Source organism: Ambystoma mexicanum, chromosome 9 (assembly GCF_040938575.1).
Source record: "Ambystoma mexicanum isolate Mex_15411 chromosome 9, UKY_AmexF1_1, whole genome shotgun sequence".
Lineage (NCBI taxonomy): Eukaryota > Metazoa > Chordata > Amphibia > Caudata > Ambystomatidae > Ambystoma > Ambystoma mexicanum.
Genome location: NC_090931.1, coordinates 1,503,450,271 through 1,503,472,255, shown reverse-complemented (window position 1 = coordinate 1,503,472,255; position 21,985 = coordinate 1,503,450,271). Strand labels below are relative to the sequence as shown.

Below are 21,985 nucleotides of genomic sequence, written 5' to 3'. Positions count from 1 at the left end.
TCGAGCAATTATCTAATGTCTTTGCTAGAGGATATGATCACCAGCTTGTGGGCATTAAACTGGCTTTGTCCGTCTCTCTGTGCAGCGTGTTGTGGAGGGACTCCACTCTGCATTAAAGCCAGGTCTCTAAAGCCTCCTTCATAGCAGCCATCATGCGAGGGTGTGTCCCGCACCCTGTCCCCAGTGGGAGCCATCCCAGCAGTGCAGCCTGACTTGTGTCCCACCAGTCGTCTCCCTCCGCTGGAGCTACTCACGGTTAGCATTTTACCAAAGACTTCTGCTGGCTCCTGACACGAGGTAGGACCACAGACCTCAACCCTTTGAGTTGGCAGGTTGTGGGAAGGAAATCGGATCTCGCTTTTGTCAGGTGAGAGCCCATTGAAATCTATGGACAGGAGCGATGTTAGGCAGCGTGTCTAAACTCACTCCATGGCTGGTGAGTCCAGAGGTATGGTATGGGCATGACACTATATATTTGTAGCAAGGGCTGCCTCAGGGCTCGTTTTAGAATTGCCAATTAATACACTTACACATCCCAGAATTTAAAGCAGAGATGTGGATCCTGGGGTGAAGCACGCGGAATGGTTCTGTGCAAATTGGAGGCCAAACATGTCATAATAATAAAAACCACACACACTCAGATCTGTACTTGTTTACTTTAGTGAATAAAACATCAGTCAACGCCGCTATGTCATGCTCTCTCTCACACTGTGCACTGTCACTCTCTGCACTGTCATTCTCACTGTCTTTGCATTGTCACTCTCTCGCTTGGCACAATTTCTCCAAGTACCATTACGCTCCCTTCAACACCGGCATCTTTAAAGATATCGCATTGCACCTTCATTCTATCTTCTACAACTCTAAACCTTTACTGGCAGCCCTTCTTTTCTCTCATCCTTCCGCTCACAACATTCCTTTTTCTCTCACCCTCTCACTCTTTCTGGCTCATATTTATTCTTGCAATAGAATCCACAACCCAGAGGTCAAAGTGGGCAGGAACTAAAGAGTCAACATTCCATTAGTTCTCGGGGCAATCCATCATCATTCCCTTACTTTATGTGTTCCGAATTGCCGTTCCAGGACTGCCATTTTTATTTGTTTTACTGGCTGGTTATCTAGACTGCTTAGCACATACAATGCATTCCCAAGCAGCCAAAAAAGCCCAGCTGCACAGTGATCTGCATATGAATTGCAGCAGTGGTTTACACTTTACTGATTACCACAATATCCCATTACTATGCTTACTCTCTCCTATACACCATCATTCAACTAGAACACAGCAGTACTATGACACATTTGGTAAAGCTGTTCTCATACTAACATTACCCATCATCCTTATAAAACAGATAGCTAGCACACACCGGCTAGCTTAGGCGTCTCCTCAGGCCTAACGCAGCCAGAACTCAGTCTGAATGTCCACCCTCCAGACTGAACACATTCAATTGATCTCCTCTGCACCACACCTAGTGTTAAGGAAGGACCCGGGAGGGGGTTTGATTTGGGAGGGTGATGGTGAGTATGAGAGGAGGTGATTGGGCAGAAAGGGGGGCGGGGCAACGGGAACCTAGTTCCACTGCTTTCGGTTTTACACTCGGCTATTTTAGGAAGGTTTACATTTTGACTGCATAAAGTCATTGCAGACTCCAATTTGTGAGGATAGGATTCGCCCTGTGTGTATACATTTCGGTTTTACACTTGGACCACTGCCCCAACCCGCCCTTCCACGTCCGAGGCTACACGAGAACACACATTGGGACCTCCTGCGCGTGCTCAAATGGAAGCCCTGAGGCTGCTGCACGATGCTCAGCGCTGTGCCCCCTCTGGTGCTGCCGCTCCGGCGGCTGCAGGCATCTGAGAAAAGGCAAACCCGAGGCGCGAGGACTCGGGGCGAGCTGAGCAGCGGCCGCCGCCGTGTGAGAGGGGCCCGGAAGGCGCTCCTGTGGATGGGAGGCCCCTACTCCTTGTGCAGAAGCAAGACTCAAATAAAGCCTAGGCCCCAGTGCCCGGGGTGTCCTGCTGGCTAGTGTCTCCTGTTCTGCGCAGGACCCTCGCGACCCCTGTCTACTGTTTTGCGCCGGACCCTCGGGGCTAGTGTCTCTTTTCTGCGCAGGATCATCGCAGCTAGTGTCTACTATTCTGCGCAGAATCATCGAGGCTAGTGTCTCATTTCTGCGCAGAATCATCGAGGCTTCAGTCTTATTTCTGCGCAGGACCTTCGCGACTGACGTGGTCTGTTCTGCGCAGGATCCTCGCGGCTAGTGTCTTTTTTCTGCGCAGAATCATCGAGGCTAGTGTCTCCTGTTTTGCGCAGCACCCTCGCGGCTAGTGTCTCATTTCTGCGCAGGATCCGCGCGGCTCAGGTCGCCTGCTCTGCGCAGGACCCTCGCGGCTAGTGTCTCATTTCTGCGCAGGATCATCGCAGCTAGTGTCTCATTTCTGCGCAGGACTCTCGCGACTAGTGTCTCATTTCTGCGCAGGATCCGCGTGGCTCAGGTCGCCTGCTCTGCGCAGGCTGCTTGTTGTTAGTACCTAGACTTCCCCGCCGGCCTATTCCTCACGGGCGAGAGGAGCGAAGTGTCCGCGGACCGGCTCATCTATCCGCGGCTCCAGTAAAGGATCCTTAAAAGAATGCCAGGGCAGGGGTCACATGAGGTGAGCTGACGCCTCCCTTCTTTTCTTATAATGGAACTAGTTATTGCTCCCGTGACACCACTCCCCCAAACCTGGCATCAGGGCAACGCAAATGCTTTCATTCTAGCGCCTTGTGATGTGAAAGTGCAGCGCTCTCTACTTGTGAATGAAAGCAAGCCTCCCTAAATGAGCATTACAATTTGATTGAGGAGACGCGAAGGGGGATCTTGCCTCCGAAGCCCCACAAACGGCTACCACAATCGGTGTCTTCTCTCAAGGCACTAATATGGAGTCACCAAATAACACCAACCCCTTTTAATCTCCCTTTATTTCCCTGCTGTCTGTTTGTTTAGAATGCCCAAAAAGGTTTTCTTTAGGGAATTCACATTTTCTTTGCAAGTATAAGTTTCCAGTTGTTTGTTTTTAAGTCTTGAAATAAAGTTGCACAACCGACAGGAGAGCAAGTAGACCATACTTGCTTAATATATTTCTGCAAGGATGTATGTAATTGCCAGATTTGTTTATTGTATATTCCCAACCAGAGGTGAGAAGATGTGTGGTTAGCCGCAGAGTGGTCTCAAATCAGAGCTTCCGCGCCAGGATGCACCTTCTCTGCGAAAGGAGTTACTCAATGGAAGTTATGTTGTATTATGCTATGAAACGCGTATAAAGCTCAACGTTCGCCTAAAGGCATCTTGTCACTAACAGCATTCGGAAAGAACTACCAGAGGCAACGACCAGATTAAAACAAATGGCCCTCCATGCTGCCAAGTGACAAGGGAAGAGAATTCCACAGTTTCTGCTGCCGGTATGGAGAAGGCACAGTCGCCAATGCGAGAAGAATTAACACGCGAAACCGAGACCCAGCAAGCACAGGCTGAGCGCAATGCCCAAGCAGGACTATATGGTCACTATTTCGCCTGTAAATATTCCACACCAGTACCAAATAAAAAGTACCGGTTGGCCAAGTCAAAGAGACTTAAAATGTATGCACTTGGTCACAGGAAGCCAGTGAAGGCGGCGCAGGACCGGTTTAATATCAGTATGCCTATAGAATTCTGCCCAACCCGAGGACGCCGGATGAGGTAATCGGATTGCACCAAACAAAGAGCACTGCAATAGTCCAAAGAGGAGCGAGTAGAAGAGGCCCACCACCAGTTCCTACATTGCTCCGGCATAAACAGGAGAAACCTGTGCACAGCTTTGAGCTGAAAAGCCATTTAGACTCACAGCATTGATCTGATCACCAGCAGAAAGGGTGGAAGAGCTTTTGATTAACCACTGAAATAGGAGTAGGGAAAGGACCAAGAGAAGAAGGCCAACAAGAGGGGGTTCAGGGGGCAGTGACGGAAGAGGCGCCCACCACCAACACCTTGGTCGTGTCACCATTCAGCCTAAACCAATGTTTACACATCCATTCCCGCAAAGCAGCCAGGCAGGCTCTCAGCCTGAGCGCAGTCTCGTCCTATGAGAGGTTGAGGATACGCTTGGCCAGAGGGCGAATGTAGATGTTAAACAAGGTCGGTTAGATGGCAGACTCTTGTGGAACACTGCAGGTAAGGGGGGAAGCAGACAGAAACGGGGGAAGGGAGAGAGAGACTGAGTATTGTCAGATAAAAAAGAACTGAACCAGGATAGAACTGTTTCACCTTATGGTATACGCATTAAAAATAGCCTCAAACGTAGTTTAACAGACTCTGCGTTGTTCCATTTATAATACTATAAGTGGCCATTAGTATGCACATCACAAAGTCTTTTCCCTCTTGCTATTCAATTCTTGTTATGTAACTTCCTGTGCTGCACTACAATATTAAACATTGGTGCCACTCCTTGTGATGTCATATTTTGTGTACTCCCCATCAGTACACATTTAAGTTAGAGGGCCTTGACGGCAATCGTCACACACAGCCTCACACATCCTTGAAGCAGTCCTATATATATAATATACACCCACACACACGCTAAGACATGATGTCACATTTCACTTCAAGTTTGTGGTAACTCACCATTCAACTAGACATGTATGTTTCTTGTTAGGGAATCCCTAGTCTTAACATGTGACTAATGACAGAGGCAGGCATCTTAACTACCTTCCATACGAGGTAAGCCAAACATGTGCATTGCACCCAAGTCGTTCCCAGCTGCCCCCCAATGTCACCAAAGACCAGTCACATTAGAAGGGGTTGATACCTGCTCCCCTGGCCTCAGTAATGGAGCCCATTACAATACACTTTCGAAACCTCACAACCAAGGGAGGGAGCATTACGGCACATTTTTCAGGTTATGGTCCACAGTGGCATTAAGAGCGACTAAATACGGGGAATGCCGGTCACCTGTGCAATGCCTGGGTCACAACATTACTTCATGTCGTTTGGCAGCTCATAGTTTAGCATGTTTCAGAGCACCCATGGGCGCGGGATAGCAAACACTTCTACAGCGGTATACCCATAGTCCCTCACTTGCTCCCACTTCTATACTACTCACCCCTACACAGCATGCATAGGATCCAGTTCTTGACACGCTATCTCTGGTATATTTATTTATTGTTTGCTTATACAGCAAGTAAAATACCGTTTCAAAGTGCCCACAGGGCGAGTGGAGGAAACAAAGATGTGAAATACATTACAAAATACAATATTTAATAAGAGCAGTGGAGGGGGAAAAGGAAGAGAGGACACACCTACTATGCCTTGTGAGTATTCAGAACGTGCAAGTGCACCAAGGAAGAGGGCAGAGGGGGGGTAAGTGCTAGGGTGTCCTAGCTCATGGGTGAGCCAGATGAAGTGCTTGGATTGTTGAATGCTACATGGCCTGGGCCTCATTAGGGCCCAGATCTGAGGCGCGCAGAGAGATCAGGGAGGACCCACGCATAGAAAGATGAGTTTATTTAGAAGTTGTTCCAGGTTCTGGTTCTTCTTCTTAAAATGTAGAGTGGAATAGAGATGGCCACCATCCATCCTCATCGACTCTTAGTTCCAGCTCCAACCGACACACATGGAGCACTCATTCATTCCTTGCACCTAACAGTCCATTGAGCTCACCTTGCAGCCAGCAGGACAAGACCCAACTCAATACACCTTGGTGCTTGCTTGAAGGAGAATGAACGGAGCAGGCAATTGAAACCTGAGTGCTACAGGTGTTTGGAAGAAAGACTATTGGATGAAAACACTGCCAAACAGTGAACATTTGTTTATATTTCCAATGGGCACATGCATACGAGTGCAGTTCTGAAACTGAAAATGCTCAGCAGTATTGTGAAGAGCTTCCTGCACACTCCTAGCATCCAGTTACTGATTCCTGATAAACCTCTTGGCCGTGCCTCAGAGAAATGCAACGCCTCAGCGACTTCTGGGTCTCACAACGTGGAATCGTTTTTCTGTTGAACTGATCTTTCTTCATCCTGGATACGCCCTTTTGTTTTGCATTTTGTACTTGTAAGAAGATTGGAGTTTTGCAGTCTCTCTCTCTCTCTCCCTCACCCCTGCTTTCTTTTACTCTTTTTCTCTGTCTCTCTCCTTTTCATTCTCTCTCTCTCCTTCATAGAACCCCTTTATTGGCCTGTGATAAAATACCAACATTCACCAAGAGAAATGAAGTGACCGCTCCATGAAGTGTCTCCAACCAACACACAGTAAATGCCAAAATCCAAGATGGCCATTTGGGTTTATATCACCTGACCTTCCTAGAAATGCGACAGGAGTCCTACAGCAAAGCATAATAAAGGGACTGAGCTGACTGTGCTGCTATACTGAAAGGCTGGTGCATGATCTGACCGTGCTGCTATACTGAAAGGCTGGTGCATGAGCTGACCGTGCTGCTTTACTGAAAGGCTGGTGCATGAGCTGACCGTGCTGCTATACTGAAAGGCTGGTGCATGAGCTGACCGTGCTGCTATACGGAAAGGCTGGTGCATGAGCTGACCGTGCTGCTTTACTGAAAGGCTGGTGCATGAGCTGACCGTGCTGCTATACTGAAAGGCTGGTGCATGTGCTGACCGTGCTGCTTTACTGAAAGGCTGGTGCATGAGCTGACCGTGCTGCTATACTGAAAGGCTGGTGCATGAGCTGACCGTGCTGCTATACTGAAAGGCTGGTGCATGAGATGACCGTGCTGCTATACTGAAAGGCTGGTGCATGAGCTGACCGTGCTGCTATACTGAAAGGCTGGTGCATGAGCTGACAGTGCTGCTATACTGAAAGGCTGGTGCATGAGCTGACAGTGCTGCTATACTGAAAGGCTGGTGCATGAGCTGACCGTGCTGCTATACTGAACGGCTGGTGCATGAGCTGACCGTGCTGCTATACTGAAAGGCTGCTGCAGTGTCTGACTCCCAGTGCCTGGCTGCCAAGCGGGCATGCCAATGCGACCTAAATAAACAAAAGGACCCTGCATCGCCGGTTCCCATGCACATAAGTGACGGGAACCGGCGTTGCAGAGGAATGGAGGTGTCAGCGGTACATAGCGAAGTGTGCTGCCATAAGGTAATTAAAGGGGTTGAGTGGGGGTGGGGGGAGTTACGGGTTGCAAGAAATGTCAGCGAGAGAAAAAAAATAAAGTCCTTTTCGTTTAAATGACTTTTGTTTATTTCTCCCTCAGTCATTTCTGATTCAAACAAATCATGAACAACTTGTGGTTGGAGACGTGCAGCAGACAGCCATGCTTGGCACTGTTGGACATACTTGGCAGGTAGGGACTAGCAGTGCTGAGATACAGGGCATTGCCTACACCGCTCAATAGCAGAGTTAGCACTGATGAAAAGCAGAAGATCAAGGTGCCATGTCCACAAAGCACTTTGGAGAGAATGCTTGAAGCAAGCGAACATTGGAGCTGAGGATTGGCTTGTAAATGAGCATGCAATGGAGAGGACTGGAATACAGGTGAGGAGGCAGATGTTGAGGACCAAAGCTAACAGACCCCAAAATATCCATACAGAGGGAAACCTACAAGAAGTATTGCATTTTGTGAGCTGTGGTTCTAACACTCCAAAAGCAAGCCCAGTGGTGCTGACAAAGCCACAGAAGCCGGAGAAGTATTTCGTTTTGGGAGTTGTGAATCCATCACTCCTAAAGCCTAGTGCAGTGTTGCTGATAAATTCCAAGGGAACAACAGAAAAACTGCATGCTGGGAGTTGTGCTTCCGACATTCCAGCAATTCAGCACAAACCTACTGACGACATCAAGAGAATGAGGAAAGAATTGGGAATCATGGTTCATATGTTATGAGAGCCAGATACAGCCACAAACAAGTGAAGGAAAATCCAGAGAAGGCTGTAGACTAATATCCCCAAGTTTGCTCTGCTGTAATGGTTCTGACACGGACAAAAAACAAGTTGAAGGCTGACATTTCAAGTCCATAATTTTGAAGAGCTCGACTGTGTCATTGAGGGCCCCCGAAGAAACACGATCACTGCTTATGCCATATTACAGAGTCAATAGCGCATTAAAATAGAGTTAGAAGCAGCAAACCTTGACAGTAACTGAGTTTCTCAAAGAATACAGGGGGAGACTCACCTTGACCAATAGAGCTGAAGTTATGGGCGTCAAGAATAGGGATACTCGAGCACCACTAAGCTAAGGATGTAAACTAGAGGTTACACAGGTCAAGTAAGCCTGCATTCTGTGGCACAGATGGAGAATGGGCAATGTGTATCATGGTAGGCAACTCCATTCTAAGATGGCTGCCAGATTTCCAAGGGCATCCAGGGCAGGTGACAGTCAGGAATTTCCAGGTTACCTGGGGCATAATTTCCTGTATCTAGGGAGAGGCCACTACACTAAATGCCTGACAACCTGTTGTACAGTTCTTCAGTTTGTGTAAGTTGTACTGTTCCAAGAATTCTTGCCTGCCTTTAACTTTCCTACCCACTCATTCCCCCTACCCATGTTGTTTGTTCTTTCTCGGTAACCCACTGTCACCTCCAAATCCCCCCTCACTTTCCTTTTTCTGTCAAATGCATTAATATCTGGTTCCCGCTTCTACTTCTTCTTCTTTCCGATCCAGGATCTAGTGGTCGGGGCTACTCCCGATATTGTAGCAGCATCCTTGCTCATCACCACCATTAGACTCCAGCAGCACTTCTCGGCACTGCACCTCCCTCGGGGGACCCTGGCACCTATCGTCCTCCCACTCAACCATCTTTGTGTGAATCTTCCCCAGGCCAATTCCGTTCCAAGGTGTCCTGTTGCCCAATCGGTAGATGGGGCACTAAGGATGACTCTGAGGTTTTATGTTGTTTTCCCTTTTAAAAAGTTTGGGGATCTCCTCTCAGGAGGTCTTCTCTGGCTGGATGTATGAAGGAATGTGGCCATGATTTTCACATAGGGTAAGAAGGAAAGTGGGGGGGAAAGGGGGTGCTCGGCATGAGTACTGCTTATTCCCCTCATTCTACCTAACATGGTTGTTTATCCTCTGCATTAGAATCCAGTAGAACAGAGATCTCCAGGAGCTTCGTGTCCCCGGATCACTGACTTTACTGACACATAGGGGAGTGGGTCTCTGTGTTAGTGAGGTGCGGGGATATGGTGAGTAGTCATCTAGGCCTTGCCAGTATGTAGAGTGGTGACAATAAGTTCACCTAATCAAAAATACCCTACATATAAGAAAACAAATACATTTGTATCCTTTAGTAGTCATGCCAGAAGTCATACTTTGCTAAATGCTGCATCCGCTAGATCTGAGAGGGGCACCGAGAACCCTGAAAAGCACCTAGAAACTGGGGGTTGAGGGGTTGTTGAGAACCCAACTAAGTGTACAGAACATTAGGGAGGTGATGAGGACTATGAAATGTGCCTAACTAAAGAGGGATACTGTGAACTCTGAGAACTCTGAGAAGCATCTATAAGGTGGGAGGTGTTGAAACGCCAATAGCAATATCATGCAATCGGCAGATAAACAACAGATACTGAGACAGACCAAGAATTTCACGTCAAACCAAGTGTTAAAAATGGTTCCTTGACTTCAAATCATTAGCATGAACTCCACCTCACAGGGTGTGCATAATTGGGTCCTCTGCACCTGCTGGCGCCCTTCCATCAACGCCTTTTAGAGAAGGACAGAAAAGGTCCTACAAGATGAATGAGGCAACAAACAAAAACAAAGAGATCCTGTGACTGATAGAACAAACATCTCTAAATACTAAATGCTCAGAGAAGGAGATCCTGTGATTGACAGAACAAACATCTCTAAATACTAAATGCTCACAGAAGGAGATTCTGTGATTGACAGAACAAACATCGCTAAATGCTCAGAGAAAGATATTCTGTGATTGACAGAACAAACATCTCTAAATACTAAATGCTCAGAGAAGGATATTCTGTGATTGACAGAACAAACATCTCTAAATACTAAATGCTCAGAGAAGGAGATCCTGTGACTGATAGAACAAACATCTCTAAATACTAAATGCTCAGAGAAGGATATTCCGTGACTGATAGAACGAACATCTCTAAATACTAAATGCTCAGAGAAGGAGATCCTGTGACTGATAGAACAAACATCTCTAAACACTAAATGCTCACAGAAGGAGATTCTGTGATTGACAGAACAAACATCGCTAAATGCTCAGAGAAAGATATTCTGTGATTGACAGAACAAACATCTCTAAATACTAAATGCTCAGAGAAGGATATTCTGTGATTGACAGAACAAACATCTCTAAATACTAAATGCTCAGAGAAGGAGATCCTGTGACTGATAGAACAAACATCTCTAAATACTAAATGCTCAGAGAAGGATATTCCGTGACTGATAGAACGAACATCTCTAAATACTAAATGCTCAGAGAAGGAGATCCTGTGACTGATAGAACAAACATCTCTAAACACTAAATGCTCACAGAAGGAGATTCTGTGATTGACAGAACAAACATCTCTAAATACTAAATGCTCAGAGAAGGAGATCCTGTGACTGATAGAACAAACATCTCTAAATACTAAATGCTCAGAGAAGGATATTCCGTGACTGATAGAACGAACATCTCTAAATACTAAATGCTCAGAGAAGGAGATCCTGTGACTGATAGAACAAACATCTCTAAACACTAAATGCTCACAGAAGGAGATTCTGTGATTGACAGAACAAACATCGCTAAATGCTCAGAGAAAGATATTCTGTGATTGACAGAACAAACATCTCTAAATACTAAATGCTCAGAGAAGGATATTCTGTGATTGACAGAACAAACATCTCTAAATACTAAATGCTCAGAGAAGGAGATCCTGTGACTGATAGAACAAACATCTCTAAATACTAAATGCTCAGAGAAGGATATTCCGTGACTGATAGAACGAACATCTCTAAATACTAAATGCTCAGAGAAGGAGATCCTGTGACTGATAGAACAAACATCTCTAAACACTAAATGCTCACAGAAGGAGATTCTGTGATTGACAGAACAAACATCTCTAAATGCTAAATGCTCAAAGAAGGAGATTCTGTGATTGACAGAACAAACATCTCTAAATACTAAATGCTCAGAGAAGGAGATTCTGTGATTGACAGAACAACCATCGCTAAATGCTCAGAGAAGGAGATTCTGTGATTGACAGAACAAACATCTCTAAATACTAAATGCTCAGAGAAGGAGATTCTGTGATTGACAGAACAAACATCTCTAAATACTAAATGCTCAGAGAAGGAGATCCTGTGACTGATACAACAAACATCTCTAAATACTCAGAGAAGGAGATTCTGTGACTGACGGAACAAGCGTCTCTAAATACTAAATGCTCAGAGAAGGAGATTCTGTGATTGACGGAACAAGCGTCTCTAAATACTAAATGCTCAGAGAAGGTTTCTCGGTAGGACTAGATCCTTTAGAGGGAACACTAATTAGAACTAATCTACACATAGGTGGTTGCCCCTTGACACTCTGGGAGAATGCTTGCAAGATCTGGTCCAAAGTTAAAACACTTAATTGACGTAATAGCTGTTGTTATCTCTCAGAATTGTTGGGGAAAGCGCTTGTTTTTGTTCTTTTTAACTGTAGTAAGAAAGATATTGTTAAAATAGGGGATAACGTTTCCCACATGATGCGGAAAAGATGTATTCTCCAAGTAATGGTTGAACTGACTGAGATGACTCGAGGATCAAAAGGTTTTGGATTCCTGATCTGTCGGATAAGTGGGCGCGTTATGGAAAACCAGATGAAAACGTTGCTGCTGAGGGGGGAAAAGGAGCATCAGAAATAGGATTTATCCTGAATATGCAGCATTTAAAAAAAAAGGTCATGTTCCTGGAAAAAGGTTTGCGAACAGTCAAAGAAGGGAGATGTATTCTCCATCGAAAAAAGTGGCATTCTATTCAATGTTCCCCCAAATCCAAACAGCGATGGACAACTGAGGTGTGGCTTGTTAGTGTCAAAACCTTTTCAGAAGACCACCATGGAAGTGACCCACTCTTATTTAATGACTGTTCATCCGGGTTTGGGCAAAATGTAAATGTCCCGTGTTGAGCTAATTTTATTGGCCTAGAATTTGTAGCAGCCTTAAAACCTACTTTTTAAATTTGTGAGATCTGTCTTGAAACGTCTGCAAAGAATGTCCATAAAGCACCACTACAACAACCTCTCATTATTGCCATCTCATTTCAGAGAGTGGCTATGGACATTGTGGGACCTCCTTAGATTTAAAATAATGTATTCATATACATGCTTGTTATAGTTGATTTTGTCTCGTGTTATCCCGAGGATTTTCCACTCCGATCCACCATTACCCATACCATCTTGATCATGCTTACATTATTCTTCTCGCGTTGGGCTACTAAATGCAATATTCATGGGGTATACAAGGTTTATGAAAATGTCCTTGTGAAAAGAGTAAACCCGTGAGTACAAATTGGATTTTGAGAAGTAATTTCAAAAGTGTCCAAGAATATACGTGGGATCCTGTTGCTTGGAAAAATACTTTGCTGGTTTCTACTGCCGTTTGCCAATGCAGCTTTAAGAAATTGTATATTACCCCAGGCGAGACGCTGAGCACCTGCGCGGAGTCCCAAGCCGAGTTCAGTCACTCGCCAGTCAGCCGACTGTAGCCAAGTGTTAGATAGGACTCGGCTTGGGTGGGTAAACATCCAGAGCCTGCGAACCATATCCCAGAAACCACCTAAGCGAGACACACCTGACTCAAGAGACACAGCCGAGCAAATGCACAACCTCCGGAGCAACCGCTCACAACACAACTTGAGAGCAGCCGTGGAGCCGGAAGAGACCACTGAGGAGAGAACGGGACAGCTAAGTAAGCCCTGTGCCCTCCCCCCAACTTCTGACAAATCCCCGCCTCTCCTCACACCCGTGCTAGCCCCCCCGCCCTGCACACACTGAGGAGGGGGGAATTAAGCAACGCTGATGCCTCACTTTTAACATCTGTGAAGACGGCGCAACCTCTGCCGGTGGCATCCCCGACCCGCCCGGCAAGACGGGCCGACTTGTGCAGTGGTGGCGATCTACACAATTCTGATGCCCCTGGGCGGCATACTGGCTTGGGGAAAATGGTGATCAACACAGACCTTGGCAGCCTAACCTCCTTTCCTTTAACCCTCAGCCTGGTGGTGCCAGCTTGGCCGACTGTGCGCATGCTGGAGGCAGAGACGCTCAAGCTGCTGGGATCTAATGAGGGGGGCCTGCGAAGGCCTCTCAGAACCTCTTGTCAACCAAAATACCCAGTCTCCAGAGGGCACGGAGACGCCCGCTGCAACACCTATTGCGGGACCTTTGGGGTCAAATCCCCTGAATCCCTCGCCCCTACCCGAAAAGACAAGAGAAGGGGGAGAGAGGTCTGTCTTGAACAAGGAGAAGGGGGACATTTCTGTTGCCCCAGTACCCTCGACTCGCACTCCTCTCTCTTGCCTGCTTGTAGAAATAGCTTCCTTCACAGACTAACCTATTAAACAAGCAAACATAAACTTAAAGCTTGACCATCGGACTATACAGACTCTTTTGATTATGGAAAAATGGAAGTGGAAGGGTACCAAAAGTACAAAGACCTGAAAACTGGTATACTTAGCTCCCGGGATCGCGTATGTACTGACAAAATCCAGAGGAATGACGGCCACGGTGAACGGACAACCCCTCCCGGGTTTTAGGGCCAATTAACTCACTGACACTGAACTTTTGGAGAGCTTTTTAGGCAACGGCCTCCAAGAACTGCCGGTAAGCTTGCCATTTGCAGAGGACCAAATTGATTGGGGAAGAACCCCCACACAGAAAATACCAAGATTACACTCCTCTAGAGATGTTGGGAGGGAGCTAACTCTGAGGAGTTGGCGATGAGCCAATAAGCGGGGGGCACAGTTTGTGCCAGATAATGTTTGTCTGGCCACTAACAATGGCTGGACGCCTTACCATGAGGAAACAAGGATAGCGCCTATGAAACAGAGCGAGTCGGAAATTGGGGAAGTGATCCTGGCCCAGTATAGACTGGACCAACACATAGACCTCTCCAATGGAGAGGCCTTCCCAGCTGACCCCTTAACTAAACTCCTGGTGCAGACACCCTTGGAGAAAGAATTCTGAGGCCTTACCGGATTAGATCTTGGAAAGTCCTTGATCATGCCGCTTACTGAACCACCATCTTCACAAAAACCTGGATGCCAAGGAGCTCCAACTGCCAACCGCCTGGTTAATGGGCCCGAATGGTCTGGTGGGAACAACGACTCAAACAAAAGATCGTTGATAAGGGGGCCTAGACCAAAACCTGGCAAACCACCTTCTCCCCCCCTGTTTTGAGGCTGCTCCAGAAGCCACACCACTCGCTGGAGGATCAGAAAAGTCATTAGCCATGAAGGAGAGCGAGCGGTCACTAATAGAATCCTCCATGAGCCCTTCAGCCAGATGTCGGTAGTGACCATCGGAATGGCCCCCTTCACAAAACTGTATGTATCATTAAATGATAAGTTAAAAGAAAAATCAACTTTGATAGCAATGTTGCATTCCAAGAGGATTTTCATCGAAGGATACATTACAGCGGAAAAGAACACAGCAGAGGGCAGCCCTTCAGCAACCTGGCAGGAGGGAGGCTGCTTATGCTTTACTAAAACCATCTCAGCGGAAACTGGGAGGGTTGTATCAAACAGAGCCGGGCTGTTCAAAAGGCTGCTGGAGGTTGGACTAGTCTAGGGGGTGGAAAAACAGTGGCTCGGACCCCTTGGTCTTCCACAGTGACACGACAAACACTACTACAGATAAACTGCTGCATAAGGGCAGCATAGAGGGGATACTTGTGTCTGAGGAGTCTTTAAACTCAGACATAGCAGCTTTAACTTCAAGCTCAATTACAGAAGCTGGCCTAAAAAAAGAAAATGTTCCACGCTTCGGCAGAAACCAAAGGAGAGGTGAGTTGAGGTTCGCTCCATACAACTCACAAGCACAAACATCAACGGTCAACCCAAAAGATGCCAGAAGCTCCTTGAGGAACTTCTCTGTCTCCAAGTCTGGTCGGCTGATACAAGAGAACTCCAACAACCCGAAAAAAACAAAACAAATATAGCACGAAGTATGGCAGACTTAAGGTCGGCTGAGGGCGTAAACTTGCACGAGAGAGTGGAAGTTTCAGATGAGGAGACCTTGAATATACTACTAAACCTATCTACATAGTCTGGTGAAGGGGATATCCTGAACTGTGCCCCTGACAACACCTCTATTGACTCAGGGTCGCTGGACGATAGCCAGATGGCAGTGGAAATTAGCCCTACGGAGAAACCTAAATCTTTCCTAACCATGGCCGAAAGAAGGGAGCTGGCCGTGGCCAAGGCCTCGGAACAGGAGAAAAAGGAACGTACGAAGGCATCCAGGCCGCAACTCACCCCATACCTCGACCAAGGAGGGCACACCACAAGAAAATCAGTGCAACAAGGACCAAATCTATCCTACATCTAAAGAACTAAATGCTAATTTGAGCTCCCAGCCCTGCTCGTCGGTAGACTGGGTGGACGCTAGAAAGAGAAATCTCCCTATACCTAGCTACAGCGACCGCACTACAGATCTTTCACACAGGAAGAAAGAGACCCTACCTGTGTCGGCTGAGACTGGAGAAAGTAGTGGATAAAGGGGTGGAATTGATCCTAAACAAAGTAATAAACGCCCTGAGATTGTGCCACTGTATCCCCGCTCTTCGTCAAATATACACTGACAACCTGGATATCGTGGAATTTGCATGTGAAGAACGCTTGGCCTAGTACACCTACATCTCCATTCTGCTGTCATAATGAATTTGATGTGTTCTGTCGCCCGGAGCTTTTTGCTTTTGGACTTTGACCTCACTGACCTGAGCGATTGGGGGGGGCTATTGATGCTGCTAAACCACAAGTAAGGAGCCCTTGGCACGCGAATGTTGGGAACAGAAGTCCCATTGTATGTACCATCTGGAGTTTCCCCACAGAAGGGCGACCCACAAGGCCCAACTAGCCTGACTTTTGCTAAAAACGCCTTTGACTCCGTACTTAACGAAGGCTCTTCTCAAAGCCTCTGAAAGATGAACTTGACACGGACAATAAAACATCAAGGCGGAACATCCAAGGATGGATCTGATGCCCTAAAGATTCAAAGGTAATTAGAACCGCTGCAGGAAGAAACCTGAACATGGTTAAATCAAGACATTATAGTTGTCAATTTATAACCAATTAAACATCTCTGTGTCACAATTTAGGCATGATACAAACGCTCCATTATGCAAATCCATTTTGATTCACATTTGCGCAACAGAATCTCTTTGTTTCCCCCTCTGGGCGGTGATAGAACATTTTCCAAGCCAAATATTTATAAATCTTCAATATTGAATGTAGGGTGATCTGTTATGATGTGAACCGAGATGGGAGATCTTAGGTGCTTGTTCCGTATTGATCTCAGATGTTCAAATATTCAGACCTTTAATTTTCTGATGGTGCTACCAATATTTAATCTTCTGCAGATGCATTTAATCCCATAGATCACATTTTTGGAGTTACAATTTATGAAATGGTTAATGGTTTTAATCTTTCCATTTGGAAGTTGTACTTCTTTCTTGCCTTGTTGTAAAAATGGGCAGAGCTTACAGTGTCCACATTTATGCGTACCCATAATAGATTTTTGAAGAAATACCCTTTTTACCTTTGGAACTGGACTAAGAAAGCTGGGACTTATTACGTTTTTTATCATTGGTGCTCTCCTAAAACACATTTTAGGTGTAATATCCAGGTGTTTTTGTAAACTTGAATACATGAGAAGGATGCTCCAGTATTTTGTCAATATTTGCTTTAGTTTTTTAGTTTCCGTACTGAAGGTTGTGATAAATTCTGTAGTGGCCTCAGTGGTTCGAGTTTTGGGTTTGTCCAATAGGAGAGCATCTCTAGTAATTTGTTCTGCTTTAATGGCTTCATTAACATGTCTTTGTTCATATAGCCTCTTTGTTTGAATTTGATTATAGTTTTTTGAAGATTAGCCTGATAGGTTGAAGGAGTACTACAATTTCTCTTTATCCTAAGAATCTCCCCATAAGGAATATTGTTTGTGTGTCTTCGATGATGTGGTGTGGCATAGAGGAGACTATTCCCTGCTGATGGTTTTGTGAAAAGTTTGGTTTGGATTTGTGAGTCTTCCACAAATAACTCCAAAAATGTAAATTTCGTTGTACTTGCTTGTTTTGTAAATGCTAAGTTGTAATCATTGGTATTCAGATAGGTGACATATGTTTCAAGTTGTTGAGTGTCTCCTTCCCAAATGATAAGAATGTGGTCGATGAAACGACCCCAAAACTATATATTTTGTTGAAAGGACAAATGTTTCCAAGCATGCTTCAGTTAAAAAAAAAACATAAACAGGTTAGCATATGAGGGAGCACATTTGGCCCCCATAGCTGTACCTTGGAGTTGTCTATATAGGTTGTTGTCAAAGGTGAAGGTGTTGTTATTGAGACAAAAGTTTAACATTTCAATAATCATGTTGTTTTGTTGGGAATAGGAGACCAATCTGGATTTCAGAAAAAACATAGCATAGATGGCCAAACCATGTTTATCTCACACAACCTTCCCCAGTTATGAGACAGGAGGAGTATAGCAAAATGGGGGGTGGGGTGGGACAGAGCTTGAAACTACTGCACCGAAGGAACCTGAAAGAAGGAGACCGGGGGGACTCCTCTGCTTTCAGGACACCAGAAGTGGACTATCCGAAGAGCACGATTGCTGAGTGGTCTGGGTTTGTAGTTGCTGGGTCTCATGTAGCGCATGTCCTATCGGTGAAGCAAAGGAGCGCTGTGCAGCGCAGGGATACAGTGATGGGCATAACAATATGGCTACAATTAGAAGGATCAACTATTAAGTGTACCCTTGGAAGGTCATGGAGAGAGGGGATGCAGAGAGTTACAAGTTAGTGTGAAAAAGACACACACATTTTGTGATTAATTTGTTGGTGAGTTGGATTCCGTCATTAGGAGGAAGTTGTACTGAGAGGCTGATGCAGGCAGGCTTTAATTCCTGGTACCGGGCTGCCATGTGTTGAGATCTCTGCAAGGTGAACGGTGAGCCTCAGAAGGGTTCCCACTTCCCTTTTCCATCTGTACAGTGATATCTCTCAGAGGGAGTTTAAAGCAACTGCAACGTGGCATTCTTTGCTATAGGGGCAGCGGTGTACCGTGTGACATAAATAACATGGGATAATCTATACTGACAGGTTACGCGACCTATTGGAATACCTCATTTAGACAGTTTGTTCTGATAGAAATATTGTGTGAGAAGAGAGAAAGCGGCTGAGTTAGAAGGTGTTTTTTGTAAGGGGTCCCACAACTATGTCACTGGACTAGGAGTTTTTAATCCTTAAACCTAAGGGCTCCTGGATTTAAGAGAGGCTTAGTAACAACGTTCCCTCCTGTGAAAAATTAAAGCCTAGAAAACAACTTCAGACCTGCTGTCAAAGCCTTGGTCCTCTCCTCCCAGGATGGTAGCAGGGACCTTCTGGAAGGTCCTACCCAGGCACCCCTGAGTTGTATCCCACATGCTGCAGCGCCACCCGGAGGACCCCATTATTAGAGCACACCCTGCAGCGGCCACTAGTCCCCTTCCACCTCCTCTCTGAGCCCCTACGGCATGGGCTTGACTTATCATTCCCCTCTCCCTAACTCTAACCCTCTGACCACTGCTTGTCCTCACATTGCATTTTCTGGTGTGACTCTAAATACCCTCATAAAAGCTGGCCCCTGAAGGAGAAGGGGCAGGCTTTGATTTTCACTCCAGAATAGAGACCAGATCCTGCTTCAGGGGACACACATTCAAGTTGCAAGCTACTAGCCAGCCATACAAAAAAGTCACTTGCCACTGCGGTTCTAGGCATTCACACAGCAGACCAGTCCTTACTCACCAAGAGTCGGTTATCACAATCCAGTGGCTGGTTGCGAATGCAGGTTTTGCACCCTGCCCTGCTTGATCTGTACACGTTCATAGGTGCATGTTAGCAAACTCTCACCAATGTGTCTAGTTTCCCTCCAAAATGTGTTGACAACAAATGCTTCAAAAGCAGTCTCTCAATATGACATTAACTTCCTCGGGGCCATCCCACCTACAAGAGACTGTCAGTGGAACAAAGAATCCTTCGTGGAGCATTTTATCTTTTCTACAGCGCACTGTGGCTTGTTCCTGTTGTGGATATCCTATTGTTTAAATGCACAAAATTACTCTTAAGTAACTTACTTCGATCGAAGTAACTTACTTTGAAAGTCATTACTTCAAATTTTGTATATATAGTGGTGGGGTAAGGGGCAAAGAGCGCTTGAGAAGGGGTCTGGGGTAGGCATAGTAGTGAAGGGGAAGGGGGCATTGGGGTTTGTTAAAATAAACATATTTGAAGTCAAATTTCAAAGTAATGCCTTCAAAGTAAATGACCTCAAAGTAATTAATTTTGGCAAAAGAACATGGAACCTTTTATGCAAGTTGCTTCCAGTGTCGTCAAGTGTAGCTTTCTCTCCACTCCAAAGGGAACTTCATCTGGTTGAGTGCAGCTCTCCTCAGTGAGAGCATTGAGCACTCTCCAGGTAGACCTGGAACTCTCATGTGGTGCACAGCCATATATAAATGATTCTGGGCTATCTATAGAAATGATGACGATACAAGGATTGGGCGAATGGAGTTAGTAAATAATTGATGTAACACTTTCTGCTCCAGATGGAGGCCCCCTTCCTTGATGCTCCTGCCTGTTTCCCTGAAGAGGAGTGGAAGCTTTTGAAGGAGTGGCAGAAGGATCTTTACAGGAATGTGATGAAGGAAATTCACCTGGCTCTGCTCGCGCTAGGTAAAGTTACACCACTGATCTTGGCACATGTGTGAATACAATCTCTTTCCTAGAGAGTGTTGTTTTCTATAGGTCTTTCTCATAGTCACACAGCAGTGCCATTACATTGGGTGATATTGCCACTCACTATTATAGCTCATAGATGCTGGAGGAATCCAACATGTAGCTCTACAGTGGGATGTTTTATGTCATTATCATTCGTTTCTTTTTGTTGATATCTTTTTATATGCTCTGTAGGTCTGTTGTTGTCTGTGTATGTTTCTTCAGCTTAACATATGCTTCATTGCATGCCATGCTATTGCAGTAATATATGAAAATCTTGAAAATAAAAATACAGTTTCAATCTTTAATTAAAAAAGTCAAATGATAGCTGTTCTATCGTGTACATCACAGGTGCAAAAACAAATTAAATGGTTCAAGCAGACCTAAGCTGTGGGGGTGGGAGTAGGGCATGGGATCCTATGTGTGCAGTTTTACATTGTTGGGAATACTGTCCAATTTTTCAGGGCGTCAAAGTGGGCGTAAATCCCCTCATCGGTAGGACAGGTTTTATTGTTCTCATTTTGTATTTTGAGTAGTTATCATGTTTCCTAGGTCACTGCTGCCACTTTTATAATTCACTTGATTTTTTTCAGCATCTTTTTATTTCACTGTCGCAGCATCACTTAACAGGCACCAGGCATCGCGCCGTTGGAGCTATTATCAGACTCCACACGGAGCCCACACCAAAGATCTTTCACATATTTACTGGTATTAAACCCAGAGATTCCAGTCCTCACCCATATTGCCTTAACGGCTCACACCTCCCATATCTTACCCACTCGTGTTGGCCCTAAATAGTCGGTGACATCACTGCTAGGAGTATCTGATCTGGTGTGACTTTGCGACAACACTTGGTCTTTCTTCAGAGTAGTCAATGAATGGCCCCCAGACATATCTATCGTTCGTACTTCTCTGCATTTAATGCTGTGATCTTCTCTGCGTTCATGATATCCCAGATCTTAACCCACCACATCTGAAGAATTGAACACTCTGGATTTTTCCAGTTGCGAGCAATGGTTTTAGATGCTAACAGGAGGTGTGATATCAGTGCTGCCCGGTAACCAGGCATGGGTGGGACCACTCAATAGTGCCACCTGCGGATCCATGGGCAATTGGAATCCTGCAAATTTTATTTGCGCCAAAACCTCCTTCCAAAAATGGTGTACCTTTCCACACATTGCATGTGCAGTAGCAAGCCCATCTCCCCCCACTTTCTCCAGCAGTAGACTGAATACCTGCCACTCATTTTATTAAGCCACTGTGGGGTCAGGTACTATGTTTAGCAAATCCTAACCGCACATTCTTTGTCTGTCACACATCTAGATGCTCTGTGTGCGAGTCCAAATCTTACTCCAGGCCTCCACATCTATTGCCTCTATTGCGGGTCTAATCTATCTAGTAATCTGCATAATGTTGAGATCTTAGCTCCCTTTCTCCCCAGTTTATAGTTGAGTTACAACGCGGACATGTCTTGTGTGCCCCTGACTTTGACCAGTAGCTGTGAAGCCCAGTGACGTAAGTGTGCGTAGCGGATCCTTTCAGCTTCCCCAACCTGAAACCTTTCTTTACACTCCTCGAACAACAATGGGCTACCCCTTGCATATAGTTGGTGGAGATGCGTCAGCCCTCCATTCGCCCAGTTCATAAATCTTTACTTTGCCCTTTGTTGGTTGGAAACGTGGGTCATCCTATATGGGTATTAACAAACAATGGGGCAGTTTTCTATAAATTGACAGGGTATTGCCTTTAGAAAGATATTGTTAACACAACAATTTAGGCAAAACGCAACTGTATGAGAGCTACTAGCAGCAACCTGAATACCCAAGGATAGATCCAGGTCATAAAAAAACAATAGCTAAACCCCGGTTTTTGTTAGTTTGGCTTGTATAATTATGGGGTGGACTCAATCTATTCCAAGGAGAATAGAACAAGGTTGTGGTTGAAGACAGAAGGATAGAGCGAAAAAGAGGGTACTACCCCTACCTAAAGTGCGCTCTTGGCTAGGTTGCGGTGTTTCAACGCCTATCTATAAGTGACAGAGTAAGAATGAAATTGCCACTTCTA

The 21,985-nt window shown here is 45.6% G+C and overlaps 1 protein-coding gene across 7 annotated transcripts in view; it reads left to right on the top strand.

The window, feature by feature from the left end:
- The first annotated feature begins 2,482 nt into the window (after positions 1-2,482).
- Positions 2,483-21,985, top strand: part of LOC138489334 (uncharacterized) — a 168,528-nt gene continuing 149,025 nt past the window's right edge. For all 7 annotated transcript variants that reach the window (XM_069617045.1, XM_069617043.1, XM_069617046.1 and 4 more), the window contains exons 1-2: positions 2,483-2,652; positions 19,753-19,879. In XM_069617045.1, the coding sequence (XP_069473146.1) occupies positions 2,629-2,652; positions 19,753-19,879 (151 nt within the window). In that variant the 5' untranslated portion in view covers positions 2,483-2,628. The remainder of the gene's footprint in view (positions 2,653-19,752; positions 19,880-21,985) is intronic.